The sequence below is a fragment of the Adiantum capillus-veneris genome, chromosome 16 (assembly GCF_014529385.1).
Source record: "Adiantum capillus-veneris isolate H3 chromosome 16, ASM1452938v2, whole genome shotgun sequence".
NCBI lineage: Eukaryota > Viridiplantae > Streptophyta > Polypodiopsida > Polypodiales > Pteridaceae > Adiantum > Adiantum capillus-veneris.
Genome location: NC_140946.1, coordinates 117,137,450 through 117,156,408, shown reverse-complemented (window position 1 = coordinate 117,156,408; position 18,959 = coordinate 117,137,450). Strand labels below are relative to the sequence as shown.

Below are 18,959 nucleotides of genomic sequence, written 5' to 3'. Positions count from 1 at the left end.
AAGACTTTTTATCTAACCATTTATTATTTCTACTAGATTCCTTTTGGTTTAAATCTTTTATAGGTAAGGCCAGAGTAGTTGGAGTCAGTAGGAAGACTCACAAATGCTACAAGGCTGGAATCAGACAGTGGAAGGATGTGGTGGAGAATGGTTGCTTAAATCTTCTGAATCTCTCCAAAGGGATTTCTCAATTTCAGCTGCATATGCCACTTGGTGTCTCCAAAGAGCGAAGCAATGCATGGTAAAATTAAGGATACCAGCCAAAGCAGTGCATTCTACTAGCAAGATCTCATTCATAGCTTCTCATATTTTCAAACAGTCCAATTTCAAAGGGATGGTGGAGAATTCCCTTAAACAAAAACTCAACAAAATCTGGGAGGTGGAATGGAGCAGTAAACAATGGACTTATAGGTTCAAATGCCTATGGGCTTACCCAACTGCTAATAACCAAAGCACCCTAATGTGGCTCACGACATTTGTGCTGCTGAAAGAGCTCTTAGAGCTGGTCTGGGTAATGGAATGTGCAACATATGCAATTTGGCCTTTGAAAATTGTGCTCATATCTGGTTCAACTGCCAGAAGAACATGAAATAATCTAGCTTATACACAATGTTCTCTCACAAATAAGCCTAAAGCCTTTGGATTGCAAGGGAATGGATATCCCCCTATGGAATGCTTGGAGATGCCATATCATGTGGTTCACATGGTTGAAAAGAAACGTTCAACATCCTTCTTCCTCTCCATTGTCCCTACTTAAAAAGAGATCTCCTACACTCACCTAGCCAACTGTGTAGCCAAGCAAAGGATGCCCCTTATTAAAAAGAAACTATCTCTTCCTTACAGAGATGCTTCAGATGGCAACAATGGAGCAAAGTAATGCCACAATTTTTCCATCTTTCTAGATTCAAGATGAAAGAGGCTCTGTCTCTGTAACATTTCATGTATTGGGGCTTACCCACCCCCTTCCTGAGGGTACATTGTATCTTTTTTCATCCTTCTTTTAATCAATTTCTACTCTTCTCCAAAAAATAAAAGGTAGTATGGAGTAATAATAACGGTAGGAATCAGGATGGATCAGCCTCGAGTAATAATAACGTTCATTGTTACAACTTACAACCACACGAGCTCACTACTCAGGTTTGAGCCGAGCCAAGCTGCCAGCAACGGCGGCATGCAAGAGGCAAGCATGTCGCTGCAGTCGATAGCTGTGCTTCTCCCTTATAAAGAGACTCCCGTCACAAATTCTCAATTGCCAAGGTTCAACAAACTCTCGAAATCGGTTGGGTCTAGGTGGACTCGGCGGAGACTGCTCGTGACTAATGGCGCCTCTCAGGGACGAGAGCCCAGCAAAGAACTTAGATTGGATCAACAGGACCTGATGGCAATCGAATTTGGCCGTCTTCTTGGAGAGTCGAAGGAGAAAACCATCTCCAAGGTACATCCGTTACCCAATAGGATGCGTGATTGTGAAAATGTGTGTGTATTGAGTAATCGCCCACATGGGTACATCCAGCAAATGGATATTGTCGGACATTTCTGCACAACAACTTCTGATCGTTGTATCCAATCCCAGGCAGAGTTTGCATGGCAGTGTCATAAGGTCTAACAAAACATCCTCCATTTGTTGTAGTCAATCTGAGGCAGACTGCTTGAATGGAATTATCATAGGTCCACTGTCTTTTAGCAAGTTTGAAGAGTGGGAATTATCCTAGACTCCTCAGGATATATGATTGGGGATTGACTGAGAGGCAGTGTTGGATCTTGGAAAGAGCATCCCCCTTGCCAGCGATTGGAAACTGATGTAAGTCACATTGGACCCATCTAAACAGACAAAAGGGCATAATTAACCTCATGTGGATAGTGGCAAAGTGGCTTGAAAAAGTGGATTGGGAGATTAAAGATGAAATGATGGCCAAACATCAATAATCCCCATACTCTTATATGAGTATGGGGAGATCAATGAAATGATGGCATACATCAATGATCCCCATACTCTTATATGAGTATGGGAGATGAACTACTTTGCCTTGATTGCTTCACTATGTATATGGTAAGAAGTAAAAAAAAGAGTGGTGTGGATTTTACCGCATGTCATAGCTTGTGATGATGGCCCCATAGCATCTCTCCTTGAAGCTTTCGCCAAAAACTCTATGACCTCGCATGGAATCTTTGATGGGGTCATCGAATGCTTTTGTCAAGTCCTTCACGCGAAACTGTCGAAGCTTGAGGTTGGAGGGTTTATGGGCATGTAGAGCCTTGGGGGAGAGCACGTGGACAGAGGAGCGGATTTGGGAGAGGCTTCTCGAGGCAGAGGCATCTTCGCCTTCAACACGAGAGTCGTGGCTATCACTAGAGGCAGAGGCGTTGCTCTATTCTTCATTGTGCTCCTCCGAGTTAAAGCTGGAATCTTTGATGAATCGAATGCTTTTGTCAAGTCCTTTGTGAGCGATTCCTCCTCCTCTTCTTCTTTGTCTAAGTCCATCATTGTTTGTCAGCGTTTGCCTTGGTCCAATTTGGGTAGGTCGTACTGAATTTAGCTCCAATTTTGCTTGCATTTATTCATTATTATTTTTTTCTCCATCTTCCACGTGGAAAATTGTGCTGGAGGGAATAGCAATTCTTGATGGACGATCGTGCTAATTCTTTTGCTGTGACTGTGTCTTGCCAAGAAATGAACATGCAAAATTTATTGACATGACCTACAATGATGAAACATTGTGTATTCCTAGAATGCAAAGTTTCTATCTTTTCTAAGGTGATCTTCATGCTTTTGTGCTCATCCGTGAGTGAATCATATGTATCGTGCAATATGGCTTTATTACGAGAAGGTAACACACAAAGACGGTGGCGAAAATACAAGAAACGATACGAATGAGAGACTTGAAAAATGCATACTGACTTGTCACGTGACATATCCAACCCTATGTATCTGTGGACAAGCTACAACATAATAGGGTTCCGTCAGTCCAATCAGTCTAGATTAGAAGTGATCTGGCACTTTTGTGAGTCTATTCGTAGACCGTGCATGCCCAATCACTTAGTGTAGATGCATATCCTCTGGTTGCACACAGCATGATCATAAGCATTCCCATCAGAATACATTAGAATCAGTTAGGGGAATTTTCCAGTGCATTTAGCCTATTTTACCTATTTTTGACATTTTTCACTTATTACTTTAAGTGACTTTTGTTGAAAAGTATGTAGGGCAAATTGGGTAAGAAATATATAAGCAAACCAAGGTTAGCCCTAAACAAAAGATGAGCAAGGAGAACAGCAGGCCATTGGCGACAGGTTCCCCCCTCTCTCAGCAAGACTCTCCAAGATTCCTTGGCGTTTTCCATCACCCATTTGCCTTGGCGTTTTTCCTCCCTCAGCCCTAGCCTTTTGCATCATCGCCAACAGCCCCCTTGCCTTGGCGTTTTTCAGCATACACAAGACAACATTCCCCCTTTGCACCTAGCGTTTTCACCATCCCCTGCACGTTTTTCAGCCTTGAACCGCAGCAGATAAACCTGCGTTTTCAGCATTGCACCGCAGCAGGACAGCAGCGTTTTCAGCCCTAAAACACAGCAGTACCTCAGCATCTTCATCAGGCCAATTCAGCGTTTTTCAGCAGTACAAAAACAGCCCCGAAAATCAGCACTTCAATCGCCGCAGATTTCAGCATTGAGCGTTTTTGGACAGTAGTCAGAACCATTCAGTTTTCAGTCCTATTGTCAGCCTCGCCATCCCGGTTGTCATCATCGACATAGTCTAGATCTGCATCAGTTTCATGCATCATCATTGTACCCGTTTGTGCAATCAATCGTAGACCACTCTCGCCAACGAGAGTGGGGCCTTCGGAGGAGGGTTTTACAACGTCTCTGGTGTCGTATCTCTCTTCTCTCTATCTCTCAGTCTCATACACTTGCATGCACAGTATCCACTCACTTTGTTTGTGATCATGGCACTCTCCATTAAGAACGGAAGGCTCTCCCTTCCATAAGAACTAAAAGGAACCTTGAGCAAAATATGGAACATTCATTTTGAGAAAGAACAACATTCATTCCGCTGCACCTTACATTGGTATCAGAGCTTTGGCAGTGTTCTGTATCACTCAAGGAAAGAACCACAAGAATCACAAGAATTTTTTTGCTTGTTGGGTCGCACGAACCCAAGTTCACTTGTGCGTGTCGATTTCTCATCGTGTTTTTGAAGAGTGACAGGAATCCCAGGAAAGAAGGGCTTGTCCAGCCTCCCCTTGTCTCTTTTCACTCATTGAGAGCGGACCGTGCACTTAGCGGCCGGCCAATCGACGTGAGGTGAGAAAAAGCAACCTTGGTGTGAGCGCAAGGCCACCAAGGGGTGCGCCCTTGGAAAGGAGTAGAACTCGGGTGAAGAGAAGATCCTTCTCAAACACGGTTTGCAAGCGAAAGAAAACCTCAAGAACCTCAAGCACCCAAGAACCCAAGACCCTCAAGAACCCAAGTCCCTCGTGGACTTAAGAACCAAAGATCATAGTGCATGGTCGTCACTCGAAGCGGAATGGATACTTCACATACAGGGGATGAGCATGAGAGAGGCGACGAAGAATTTTCCTCACCAAGAGATTTTTCCGACCCTCCCCCTTCGCCATCTACGCCACAAAGTGTACCAAACCCTATGGAGGCAATGGTCAAGCAGATGATGGACATGATGACCAAACAAGAAGAGACTCGCATGAACATGATGGCCCAACAACAAGAAGCCAATCGCGAAGCAACTCGCCTTGCGCTGGTACAACAAGAAGCGGATCGAATTGCGTTGGCACAACAAGAAGCAAATTGCATTGCTTTAGAACGCGAGCGCGATGAAGAAAAAGAAAGAAAAGCACAAAGAAAGGAGGAACAGGAAGCTCAAAGTGCGGCCCTGGAGGCAGAGCGTGCAACTCAAAGAGTGGCCTTGGAGGCCGAGCATGAAGCTCAAAGAGTGGCCTTGGAGGTCGAGCGTGAGGCTCAAAACTACGCACTCAAGAATTGGTTCGACAAGTACTTGCCTCGAAGTCTGAACCAGCCAAGGATCGTGGGAGTTCCTCAAGTGGCGCAAGCCACGATACGGATTCCAACAACCCAGTCACAGAGAAGTTGACTTTGAGTAAGTATGATGGTAAGAATGATGCTACGGTTATTCATTCTTGGTTGCATCAATTTAATGCTTATTTTGCGACAACTAAGAAGACAGGGAATAGTAACGTATTGACGACAGCTATGTACCTTGCCGGTGATGCCATCAATTGGTACCACGCATGGCAAGAGGCACAGCTAGCCGCCCACCTAGAGGAAGCCGACGAACTCACGCCCCTATCCTTCAGTTGGGTTGATTTTCAAAACAAGCTCAAGGCGCGGTTTATGCCACCTCAGTACCTCGCACGATTGAAGGACGATTGGCGTGCTCTCAAGCAAAATGGTATGCCGGTTATGTCTTTCTCTAATCGGTTTTGCAGCTCGGCACTCAATTACGCAAATTGGATTCGGAGCGCAAGGAGGCATTTCTTTACGGATTGGACGAGTATATCAAGTATGATGTCGAGAACAAGGCGGTAGCGATTGCTCTCGCACATGAGATGAAGCACAACAAGGGAAAGCTTAAGTAACACAAGACTTCTCAAGGAACCCCGTAGAATTCTCAGAATACGTAGAATGGTAAGAACGGTAAGAATGGTAATTCTTCTAGCCCTTCTTCCTGTAATTCCTCGGAAAAGAACTCTAACAATGAATCTAAGGGTAAAGCTAAAGCACTTGCAAAACCTAAGGTAACCCCATATGAAAAAGCTGCACAAGGCATTGTAGGAGGATACATCACGGCTGAAGAACAAGTGATTTATGCTAAAGAAGGTAGATGTTTTCAATGTCACTTCAAGGGTCACATTAAGAAGGCTTGTCTTAAGATAGCCCCACATAAAGAACAAAAGGCACCCACAGCAACCACAAGCACTCACACACCACCCTGAATCTTCTTATGCCTCTGACACACACATTGATGAGTCTCTCATGAAGTGTTATGGTCATGTAAAGGGTCAGCGTTTTATCATATTGTTTGATCTAGGCAGTATGCATGATGTGATTAGTCCCTCTCTTGTTGAGAGAGCCCGCCTAGAGGTTAGTCAGAAATCTCCTCTCGAGGTTTCTGGCTTCGCTCCTGGTATGGACTCTCTCATCACGAAGGAGTGCCTTGATGTGATGTTTACCGTTCAACAAGCTTCTTTCAGTAGGAAATTTCTTGTGTCTCCTCTCTCAGGATGTGATATGATTTTGGGCATAAGATGGTTTCGTGAACTCAACCCTCTCATTGATTGGGAGGCTAACATTCTCACTTTACATGCCAAAACTGATTCCCCCCTCATCATTCGTGCTGAGGAGGGCTTGCATTCTTTGCCTCTCATCTCTCATGTGTAGGTAAAGCGTGAATTACGACGAGGAGCACAAGCGGCATTCATCTATGTTGCTCCAATTTCCCAGAGCATTCAGGCTCCAGGTAAGTATTCAGAGTTGTTTACGAAGTTTAAACATATTTTTTTGCAGGATGATCTTCCATCTCGTCTCCCACCCGAACGGCCGGAGGACCATCGCATCGAGCTTATGGAAAGGGCACAGCCTGTCAATAAGGCTCCCTATCGATTGAACAAGACACATGAGGAAGAGTTAGAGCGACAACTCACGGAGTTGGTGGCTAGAGGATTTATACGTCCTAGTGTAAGTCCTTTTGTTGCCCCTATTTTGTTTGTTCGCAAGAAGGATGGTTCGTCTCGTTTGTGTGTCGATTACAGGGCATTAAACAAGATGACCGTCAAGAACAAGTTTCCGATGCCTCGCATTGAGTATATCCTGGATAGGCTTAATGGGGCAAAGGTTTTTAGCAACGCCGATCTCAAAAGTGGATACGATTAGGTACGGGTATTCAAAGGCGACATTTTCAGAACTGTTTTTGCACCGATCGAGCGCAATGGGAGTATATTGTTATGCCTTTTGGATTGACAGGTGCCGTGGGTACATTCAATTGTCTCATTGTAGGTCGTTTCGGCGATATGGTCGGTGTATGTGTGTTCGTCTTTTTAGGTGATATTCTCATTTTTTCTGCATCGTGGGAACAACATGAAAAAGATGTCGAAAGGGTACTGTAACTAAGTCAGACTTTGTAAATAATTAATTTATTTACGAGAAAAGAATTATCTAATTAGTTGTGTGCACATCAGAATAGATTTAGAAGTTCTGGGGCCTCAGGTGCGCCCAAGTTTGGGCCAGTGCACCTCAGGGAGACCCTAGCAGAAAAATACCCTGAAGCCTTAGCGATTGGGAAATCGGGTCTTCAATGAAGGGGTAGATAGTAGCCTCAGATTTCAAGCTCAGAAAATTATGCGCGCTAGTGCAAGCACAGGAATGAGATGGGGTCCATAGAATAATAACCCTAGGGCCTGATTATTTTACGGCCTTAGGATAAGTTAGTTAAAGTATTCTTAAATGATTTGCGCTGGACGAAATGGCCGGACAAGTGCGAACAGGTAATGCTAGAGCAGTGTTGGTACGACATTGCGCTGGGGAGCAGCTAACAATTTAATTGGTTGCATCTATGTGTGCAGTTGTGCACTTAATTGCACATTTCATTAACTAGCATACGATTTTTAAAGTCAAAAGTAGAACGGTTTTTAAATTTTAAAGTAAGTGTGCCACTTGGCACACTTTCCCATGCAATCTCTCTCTCTCTCTCTCTCTCTCTCTCTTCATGCTAGTGCCCCCTCTTCTGGGAGGCTATAAGAGAGCAGCTTCTCCCCCTCTTGCCAGGTTGGCAGTGCACTACCCCCCCTAAGTTGAACGTACTCTACGCAATGAAGCTCTCCATTGAAGCTTGAGAGCAGCACCTTGTGGTGTATGTGGAGCCTCTGTGCACCCATCACCTAGAACAAGGCCTCTCGTGGTCATAGGCAGCTGTGGGAGAAGTTTCATCGCGTAAAGTAGTAGAAAACTCTTTTTTCTCTCTCTACTAGGTGCTGCAAATTCTCTGTTTTCAGCCGCTAATCACCTGTATTAGGGTGAATTTCAGCAAAGCTTTAGTAGGAAACTATTCCTCTCTACCTACTATACACACACACAAAGTTTAGAGCGTTTCCATCACGAAAAGGACCTCTGTTTCGGCATTGGAACGCTCTCAGGTAACAATTTCTGGTTATGTGCAGAAAATTACAGCAAGCGTGTGTGCGTGTGTTTTGCATGTTTCCTTCGTGGGTTGACTGCAGGAATGATTATGTCCGAAGAGACATAGTTAGCGGAAGATAGACTCTCGTTTTTGAGAGCTTCTGATGAGTTTTGTGAAAGATAGACTCTCATCTACGAGAGCTTCCCAAAATCTCACAAAAGAGGAAAGATCCTCTTAGTAGTCAGGAGAGCAGTTCTTATACTCTCTCAGTCAGAAGAAGAAGAAGGACAAGAAAGAATAGAGGACGGGCTTTCGCCCCGTTCTTATGCTTAGTAATAAAGATATTCTCTTTATGGGGGGGGACCAGCCGATCTTCTGGTCCCCAATGATGTGTCAAGCTTTCTCTCTTTCTCTCCAAAGTCTGTTGAGTATATAAATTGCATGTAACAGTCAGTTTTCGCTTCCGTGTTTTTGTGACAGTGGTATCAGAGCAAGGTCATCTCTCTCTTCCTTAAGGGATTGACGACTCTTGGCAGACTGCAGAAATGGGAGGACGTGAGATAGAGTTCTCTCTCCTTCACATCAGGTGGAAGAGTTGCAAAAAGCTCTCTCCCATCCAGAAGTCCAAAAGATTCTCCATACTCTTGAGAAAGGGAAGGAGAAAATGCCGATGGGGTCGGGAGAAATCCCGCAGAACCCAAAGGCGCCAGAACCAAGGAAAGATCCTTTGATTGGAACCTCCCGCATGCACGAGAGGCACAGGAAACCTCCAGAACGTCATGTGCGGTTTAACCCAAAGGTTCAAGAGCAGGATCCCCTTGATTCCCCTTAGTTCTCTTTCATGAAGGATCTGGATGACATTGTTGCTCCAGAAGACATGTTTCTTGACGATCCGTCGTAGCAAGAAGTGCATTCAAGGGAAAAGATTCCTGTCCATAAGGAGTCTAAGCATAGAAAGAAGGAGCACCATAAGAGGAAGCACCACAGGCAGAAAACATTCAAGTCGGGAGACAAAGATGTGAAATTCGACACCTACAATGGACGGCGTGATAATGACAGCTTTGGCTTTCATCCGCCAATTCGAAGTTGCATTTGCTGAAGGGAATTTTAAAGAAAGATCCAAGCTTCGCCATGTTAGTATGTACCTGAAAGGCACCGCCAGCAGTTGGTGGTTAACCCTTATCCTGGAAGATCGTAAACCCCAAGATTGGAGTGCTTTCAAGAAGGAGTTCTACGCACAGTTCCTTCCTCCAGACTATGAGGAAGAGGTAAAGAAAGAATGGGATCAACTTTCACAGTCGGAGAACGAAACTGTTCCACGCTGTGGATAGGTTTTGGGACGTTCTCTTGAGAGTCACTCCATTCAAGAAGATTGACGATTCGGAGAAGATGCGCAAGTTTGAAGCAGGTTTGCATGAAGCCTTGCAAAAGGCTATGAAGCTTTACCCTCGAGGTAACTTGCAGATACCAGGGTAGAATCCGTACGTACGTACGGTACCATTCCGTACGGTACAACTGTACGGTACGGTACAGTACGTATGGTACGGTACGGATTTTTTTTTTTTTGGGCGTTTTCTGCTCGGACGAATTCCGCTAGGGGGCGCTTTTAGATGGGCTTATTAGTGTGAAGGGGGGAAAGCCTTAGGCTTTTTTAATCGACCACTGTAGCAAAAGAGTCTCCGTTTTGTTATAGAGAAGTCTGCAGAGCAGTGCACAGAGTCTTGCAGAGCCGAGCTACGCACGTGAAAAGGTATTGCTTCTGCCACCATGCACTCCGTACTCTTCTCGCACTTCGTACTCCTTATGTGTGTGCACTCTTTTGCATTTGCAATGTGCAGGAGTCATTATGCCGCGTAAAACCAACCCCAACTGGTCGCTCCACACCAATGTTTTGAGCATCATCACGACCACTTCTCAGCAAGGTTCCGGCACACGCTTATGGCAATGCAAGTATTGTGGGGACCAGTACACCAGCACTATTACGCGAGTCAAAAAGCACTTGACGGGCATCGGGTGCACTGATCAGATTGGTGCATGTGAGAAAATACCACCACCTTTGAGGGAGCAGCTTATTCAAGAGTATTTTCGTGTTGGTGCTCCTGGTTTGAGAGGTGCTCCCAGCACACAGGATGCTTTACATGATGCTTTTGTTGAAGAGTTGGAGTCTTTAGGTGCGGAGACAGAGGTTGGAGGAGGTTCGGCCTCCATGCAACCCCCTACTTCCAGGAAGAGAGCACGTGTTGGTGGTGAAGGTGAGGATTCCTTGCCACGTGAAAAAGGTACATCTGAAACACCAATGCAGACGACTTTGCCTAGTCGCATCTCTCCTCAGGCTTGGGTGAAAGAGCGTCAGAGGGTGGCAGAGATGGAGATATGTCGCACTCTTATTAAGTGCAACATATCTTTCAATGTTTTGCGCACAGATCAATGGAAAAGAATGGTAAAAGCCATTGCACAGGTGGGGCCTACTGAGACATGGACAGGTCTTGATTACACAAAGATGTGCACCACTATGTTAGATGAACAGAAGGCCTTAATTGACAAGGCATTATGCCTGTGAAAGCTGGATGGAAGGAGTTTGGATGCACCATTATCTCAGATGGTTGGGCAGACATACGCAGACGACACATAATCAATATCCTTGTGTCTTCTGCTTTGGGCACCTATTTCTTGCGTGCTGTGGATGTAGGAAAAGCAGGAGAAAAGATCACGGCTGAGTTTATTTTTGGTCACATCAAAACAGCCATAGAGGAGGTTGGCAAGGAGAATGTTGTGCAGGTGGTGACAGATAATGCAGCTAATTGCAAGGCAATGGGATTTATGGTGGAGCAACAGTTTCCTGGCATAGTGTGGACTCCATGTGCTGCACATTGTTTGGATTTGCTCATGGAGGATATTGGCAAACTTTCATGGGTGCAGCCCATAGTTGCAGATGTAGTCAAGGTCACCACATTCTTTCGCAAGAAACATCAGGCTCTTGCTATCTTCCGCAGCCATAGCACTTTGGATATGGTTCGACCTTCAAAAACCAGGTTTGCCTACATTTACTTGGTTTTATAGAGGCTCTACAAACTTAGAGATCCACTACTACAGACAGTGGTGGATCCAAAATGGCGAGGCATGTCAAGATCACAGGATGAATCTACAAAATACTTGCAGAGACGGATCCTTGATGAGAGCTTTTGGCAGGAAGTGCACGCTCTTTCAGTGGCACTCAAGCCAGTCTACGTCCTCCTTCGATTGACGGATATGGAGGGATTGACCTTGGGACTAGTCTATCATCTGTTTATGCAGATGAAAGACCACGTTTCCAAATGCGATCTGTTGAGTATTGATCGGTAAGGGTTCCTCATGTTCTAATGGTTGTCTGTTTTAATCATCAAGTCTAAGTTATAACTTGTATTGACAAGTTGTTTTGATATTTCAGCCGATCAGATTTATTGGGATGTGTTGAGAGCGGCTGGACTTTCATGAGCCGTCCCATACATGCGATGGCTGCTATGCTTCATCCTCTCTACAGGTCGCCAGAGCTATGGAGTGATACCTTGCTCAACACAAAACAATCAGAGTATGTTGGGCTCATGTTTTCAGAGGATGATCAGCTTGGGATAGACAAGGAATTCACCAACTACATGAATGGCATTGCGCTTCTTTCACGAGAGCAGTTTCTTTGAGGAAGGAAGCCACAAAGTATCCTTTGACGTGGTGGCACTCGTATGGGAGAGTTGGTCTTCCCAACCTCTCACGCATTGCTCTTCGTATCCTTTCTCAGGTTAGGAAACTGCCATCCATGATTACATTGTATATATCATTTTAAACTTTTAACTTCAACTTTATATTACTTGACACTTGTCACTCTCTTGCTGATGATTGCGCTCTTGCTTGAGCACTGAGCAGGATTGCTCGGTTGGAGCATGTGAGCGCAATTGGAGTGCTTACTCTCTTATACACACGAAGATTCGAAATCGCCTTAGCACTTCTCAGTTGGAGAAGTTGGTGTATTGCAGAGCCAACATGAGGCTCGTGCGGAGTTACCATTCTTTGGGGCAACCCAAACAGGTAATTATCTTGATGTTGGCCATTGTAAACTCAACCTGCAAGCATATGCCATAAATAGTCAATTTAACTTTATTTTACTCTTCAACAGGTTGATGCGACAGAGCTGAAAATGGTAGATGATCCTAGACCAGAGGAGGTGGACCGACAGATTAGAGACGAGCAGGAGCAGATTCTCAGAGAGCTGCATAGAGAGCTCGAGAGCGTGGATCGTCGTGTGACTAGATCACGTGCACGAGCTCTTAGCCTTCCTCTACGCACGGTGGGAGGAGATCCAGACACTGTGAGACGAGAGAGTATTCGTAGGGGGAAGCTTCCTATTCGCTCCATTCGCAGGCGAGCGAATGAAGCTGTCCGGCTCATCCATGCAGAGATTGCTGATATGCCTGAGGAGGCTTGTGGTGTAGAGGTGCTTGTACCAGAGTTGACATATGCTGAGCCTGGCCCTGAGTTTGATGAGGAGGGCAATGTCCTTGATGATGGGGGCTTGCTCTCTACCGACGATTCATCTTCCGCATGTGACACAGACTTTTGAGGCCGCACGTCTTAGTGCACACTGGTGACTGCATGCTTTGGAGGATAGGCTGCAGCAATAGACTTTTATTGTTATTATGGCATTGTAGTATTTCACAGTACTTTGTTTTGGATCTTGATTCAGTTTGTATGGTATATGCCGACTTCTGGCGGATGTCATGGACATGATGTTTGTAGTTGTTATTTGGTTTTATGATTTATGGTCATTGGTTTTCTCATTGAGTATTGAGTCTTGAGTCATTAAGTTCTATGATCAATATGTTCATTTTAAGCATTGCATTGTTAATGAGTCTGAATTTTGAAAGGTTTGTGAACTTAAATTTAGTGTAATTGTCTTTTTTTACAAATGGTATATACCTATCACGTACCTAAAGGTTGGTTCAGTATGGAAGTACGTTCCTTACGTACCTAAACCGTACCGTACACTACGTACCTTTCCACCTTGGCAGATACTTATGGAATCAGCCCGCATAGCTGATGGAATACATGACAAGGGTACTCCCATGAAGATGGAGCAAAGCACTTACCATGCCAAGCAGAAGGCTCTCCATGAGCAGCCTACCTCTACTTCTTCTTCTCAAAAGAAGAAAAGAACCGCCTCCGAAGCAGAAGCAAAGCCAAATCAGCCCAAGAAAGGGAGATATCTCTCTCCTGCTGAGTTGCGAACTTACATTAGTGAAGGAAGATGCTTCAAGTGTGGACAAGTTGGTCATATGAAGGGTGACTGTCCTACCAAACCTCCACAACCACCCTCTTCCAATGCAGTCCCAGATGTACCGGGAAATACAACCAAGGATGGAAAAGAAAGAGCTCTTCTTAAAGCATGGGGTAGCATCAACAACCAACGGGCTCTCATTTTGTTTGACCCTGGCAGTACAGACAACTTCATCTCTACCAAGTTAGCTGATGACCTGAACTTGCAGCCCAATCGTTTTGGAGTTTCTATTCAAGCACAATCTGCTTTCAAAGGGCAGAACTCAAACTCTACTCCAATCATAGGGAAGTTGAATCTAAAGGTCGACGACTACAAGGATCAAGAGTCTTTCTTACTAGCTTCACTTGAAGGATGCGATGTTATCTTGGGAATGCCTTGGCACTACAAGATGCATCCCATTCCTGACTATGTTCAGAAAACCTTATCCTTTGCTCATAAAGGAAAGGAGTATCTTGTACTTGTAGATGCAGGTGATTGGCGTATCCCTATCGCCAATCACATTGCCATCAAGAAAGAAATGAAAAAGTGTGTTTCAGCGTACTTGATTTTTGCAAGAGAGAGATGTGTCTGTTTCACAACTTTCTTCCTCTTTAGAGCAAAAAAGACTTAAGTTATTAGAAAGTTATAAAGATTGTTTTGCAGATGAACTTCCAAATGAACTCCCACCTCCTCGACCTGAGGATCATACAATTGATTTGATCCCAGGAAGTTCTCCTCGAAATCAGCCCCCTTATCGAGTTAGTCTAATGCAGCAAGAGGAAATTCTTAGGTTAATGAACTTTTGGAGAAGGGCTTAATAAGGCCTAGTACTTCTCCATATTGTTCACCTGTCTTGCTAGTACAGAAAAAGGATGGCACATTCCGCATGTGCATAGACTATAGATCTCTAAACAAGATCACAATCAAGAATCGATTTCCAATCCCTCGGATTGACGACATTCTTGACAAGTTACAAGGAGCAAGTGTCTTTAGTCGTATAGACTTGAAGAGCGGTTATCATCAAATCCGCATAGCTCCTCAGGATGTGCATAAGACTTCATTTAGAACAACCTTCGGGTTGTATGAATTTCTAGTGATGCCTTTTGGACTCACTAATGCACCAGCTACATTCAACAGAATGATGGATAGAATCTTTCACTCATATAGAAGCTTCACAGGCGTTTTCTTTGATGACGTCTTAATCTTCTCAGAGACGGAAGACGAACACTATAAGCATCTCGCCTTAGTGTTTGAAGAATTACGCAAACACAAATTATATGTGAATGCTAAGAAGAGTGAGTTCTTTCTAAAAGAAATCCACTATTTGGGGCATATAGTATCTCACAATCAAGTGAGAATGGACCCTAATAAGATTCAAGCAGTTGTAGAATGGCCTACGCCAACTACAGTACATGATGTACGAAGTTTCCTTGGCCTCTGTTCTTATTATCGGCGTTTCATTCGAGCTTTTGCCGCGATAGCAGGTCCCCTCCATGACCTGACAAAGAAGCGGATTCCATTCCCTTGGGGGCTTGGACAAAAACAAGCTTTCGAAAAGCTTAAGTATCTACTCAGTCACGGACCTATTCTCACCGTCCCTGATCTTCGCAAACCTTTCGAGGTATACTGTGATGCATCTGGAGATTGTGTAGGAGCAGTTTTGACCCAAGAGGGTCACGTGATAGCCTATGAAAGTCGGCGCCTTAAAGATGCAGAGTTGCATGTCTCCATATACGAGAAAGAGCTAATGACAGTAATTCATGCTCTTTCCATTTGGAAACACTAGCTATTAGGAGATGATTTTATTATCAAGACAGATCATCAAAGTCTTCGCTACTTTCTCACACAAAGAAAGTTATCAGAAAAGCAGATGAGATGGGCCAACTTTCTTTGAATGTTCCATTTTCAGATTTTACACACTTCTGGAACAAAGAATGCAGTTGCAGATGCTCTCTCCAGGCGTCCAAAGATCAATGCACTAACAACAATTTATCATGAGGAACTAGAATCTCTCAACGAGATGTATCCTCAAGATCTAGACTTCGCCACAATTTGGGCAGATCTTCAAGGTGACCCGGTCACTCAAGGCCACCTTATTCTATTAGGGATAATACACTCTATCGTCAACAAGCAATATGCATAGCTCAGCCCTTACGACAGAAGGTGATGGATGAAGCACATAATTCTCCTTATGCCGGGCATCGGGGTATTGCTTCCACCACTAGTGCCCTCGAAAGGTATTTCTTTTGGCCAACACTCCGTGCGGACATTGGCAAACATGTACGTGAGTGTTTAGTCTGCCAAAAAGTAAAATATGACAGACATAAAGTTTATGGCAAGCTTCAGCCGCTCCGTGTGCCTAACACGCCATGGGAAAGTATTGCCATGGATTTTATTACGGATCTTCCTAGGTCCAAGAATGGAAATGATGTAATCTGGACTATAGTAGACAGATTCAGTAAGCAAGCACATTTTCTTCCAGTAAAGAAGACGATCAAAGCTGATCACATGGCTAGAATATTTCTAGCTCAGATTTTTAAACACCATGGATTGCCAAAGACGATTGTCAGCGATAGAGATCTCCGCATGACTAGTCTATTTTGACAGGCATTGTTTGAAAACTTGGGAACTAAGCTTGATTTTTCATCAGCTTATCATCCTCAAACCGATGGTCAAAGCGAAATCGCTAATGCCACTATTTTAGATCTCCTCAAGTGCTATGTTTCGGAATGCCAATCCGAATGGGAACAATACTTACCAATAGTTGAGTTTGCGTATAATAATACCATATATTCCTCAACTGGTAAAGCTCCCTTCGAAATTATTTATGGGAAGCCACTCTTACTTCCTATTATGGTTACCAAAGAAACTATCTTCGCGGCAGATGAATTTGTGCGCAATATTTATATTGCCCATCAACAAGTAAAGCAAGCGATTCTTCGTACTCTAGAAGAGAAAAGCAGACAAGCACAGAAGGAATCTCAATCTTGAAAAAGGACAATATGTCCTGCTTCGTTTTGAGAAAGCTAGATTGAAAAAGCAGGTCGGCAAAGGAAAAGTTGTCAAACTTTCCCATAGATTTTACGGCCCTTTCAAAATTACAGATAAAGTCAATGACGTGACTTTCAGATTGGATTTGCCTTCTGATTGGCGCATCCATAATGCTTTTCATGTCAGTCTCCTCCGACCGTATGTTGGACCTGCTCCAGTGGCGTCAGTACAAGAAGATCCTCCAGAAGTCGAAGAGACTGAGGAACTCCTTCAACCTGAACAGATAATACACCACTCGGAGCGACAACTCAAGTCGGGGAGCCTACATCGAAAGTATTTAGTCAAGTTCAAGAATTACACTCCTTTAGATGCAAAGTGGATCACTGAGTCCGATCTTAAGGACTACCCAGACATCTTGCACAATTATGTTGACGCTCTACAATTGAGGTCAACTGTTTAGAACCAAGAGGGATGTAACTAAGTCAGACTTTGTAAATAATTAATTTATTTACGAGAAAAGAATTATCTAATTAGTTGTGTGCACATCAGAATAGATTTAGAAGTTTTGGGGCCTCAGGTGCGCCCAAGTTTGGGCCAGTGCACCTCAGGGAGACCCTAGCAGAAAAATTACCCTGAAGCCCTAGCTATTGGGAAATCGGGTCTTCAATGAAGGGGTAGATAGTAGCCTCAGATTTCAGGCTCAGAAAATTACGCACGCTAGTGCAAGCACATGAATCAGATTGGGTCCATAGAATAATAACCCTAAGGCCTGATTATTTTACGGCCTTAGGATAAGTTAGTTAAAGTATTCTTAAATGATTTGTGTCACAAAGTGATGACGTGGCGGACAAAGAAACCCTAAAATTCCTGCAAACCCTAATTTTTGCCAAAAACCCTAATTTTCGAAAATCGTGGAGGTTGATTTTTTTTTTTTTTGTTGTAATGATGAGCGACGCGAATCTTGCTTTTTCTCCACGCCATGAGGAAGAGAGAGAACTTGCTTTTTTTTATAAAAAAGACTCTAAGAGAGAGAGAGAGAGAACTGATGCTTTTTATTTTAAAAGCTTTTGGGACTCTGCTTTTGGGCATCCCTTGTAACCTTTAAATTAGTGGTGAGGGCCTCACTTCTCAGAGCATCTGGACGCAAAGTCTGAGAGTGAAACCCTAACCGCTCTTGTACTTTGATGATTGATTAATACAAAAAGAAATACCGAAAGGGGCGCCAGTCTTTGGGGCCAATATCTCTAGGCACGGAACTCCGCCGGGCCAGTGCAAATCTATTGTGATCTGTGAATTGTTTTGAAGTGGTTATTTGGTGCTGTCGCGGTTGATTCTTGACTTGGAGTGTCCAAGTGTGTTACAGTGGTATCAGAGCATGGCCGATTTCTCTTCTACGGGAAATCCGATCCCCGATTTTTTTTTTCCGCGGCACCTATGGCTTCACGCAAGGATCAGTCGACTCCCTCTGCATCTGGAGATGCGGGCTGGGATCACAACGAAGATTCTGGCAGAGAGTATGGCCTGCCTCGGCCTACTCAGGCGGAGCAAAGAGAGATGATGCGTCGTTAATTGATCGGCGATGCAACGAAGATGATGCTCAATTTTGCCAAGGACCCGAAGATGGAAAAATATGTGAGCCAGACCTCTTTGGAAGAGGTACAGATGGAGTGGCAAAGAACCACAACATCACTCCCGAAACCCGCTCTCAAGAAACCTTCTGCCTCGAAGAAATATACAGAGAAGGAACTGGAGAACGTGGTTGATGCACGGATTGCTCAGCTTTTCGACGTGCAAAAGAAAGACAAAAAGCACGGCAAAAAAAGCAGAAGAAAGGCACCGACTTCCCGGGATATTTGGGTCGACGGTCGACATTCGACAAGGCAAAGAAACTGAAGAAGCGCGTCAAGTTTGAAGGCCTACCCAGTTCTTCTTCTTCTTCTTCTGACAGTTCTTCTAGCTCTTCAGACTCGAGCGAAGAAGACAGGAAAAGCAAAAAGCGAAGCAAGAAACATCGCTTCGGAAAGGGCAAGAAAAAGGCAAGGAAATCTAAGTCTCGCCCAATGAGTGACACTTCTACAGAGGACTCGTCTACGGACAGTTCAGACTCTGACAACGGAAAATTTTATGCGAACAAGAAGAATTTTTACAAAGCCAACCAGTATGACTTTCTCGAAGATGAAAGCAAGAAAGTCCGAGAGTTTAAGGAAGGTGGCCACTCGATCAAGTTTGATACTTTTCAGGATACTTAGATGCTTCGAAGGCTGTCTTTTATACAGCAGTTTGACATCGCTTTCGCGGGAGGACGCTATTCAGAGCACTCCAAGATTCGGAGAGCTGCCTCTTACTTTAAGGGGAATGCTCGTACTTGGTGGTCCACGCTTTTATTAAGCAAGACTGTGCCAGTTACATGGCTGAAATTCAAGAGGCTTTTTATTTCTTCTTGGTTGACTCAAGAGTTTGAGCGAGATATACGAGCTGCTTGGAACCATCTCCGGATGACCAAGAAAGACACAATCAATGCTTATTGTGAAAGATT

General features: G+C 44.2%; 1 protein-coding gene and 1 pseudogene across 2 annotated transcripts in view; both read left to right on the top strand.

Annotated features, from left to right (window-relative positions):
• Positions 1–1,054: 1,054 nt before the first annotated feature.
• The window catches only part of LOC147439717 (Nucleic acid-binding, OB-fold-like protein), a 93,387-nt gene continuing 75,482 nt past the window's right edge, over positions 1,055–18,959 (top strand). The window contains exon 1 of the mRNA XM_086485519.1: positions 1,055–1,435. Coding sequence (XP_086341645.1) covers positions 1,070–1,435 — 366 coding nt within the window. The 5' untranslated portion in view covers positions 1,055–1,069. The remainder of the gene's footprint in view (positions 1,436–18,959) is intronic.
• Positions 9,995–12,945, top strand: LOC147439718 (uncharacterized; annotated as a pseudogene). Its single transcript, XR_015184491.1, has 4 exons — positions 9,995–11,486; positions 11,576–11,920; positions 12,046–12,207; positions 12,296–12,945. The product of XR_015184491.1 is annotated as an uncharacterized LOC147439718 (transcript).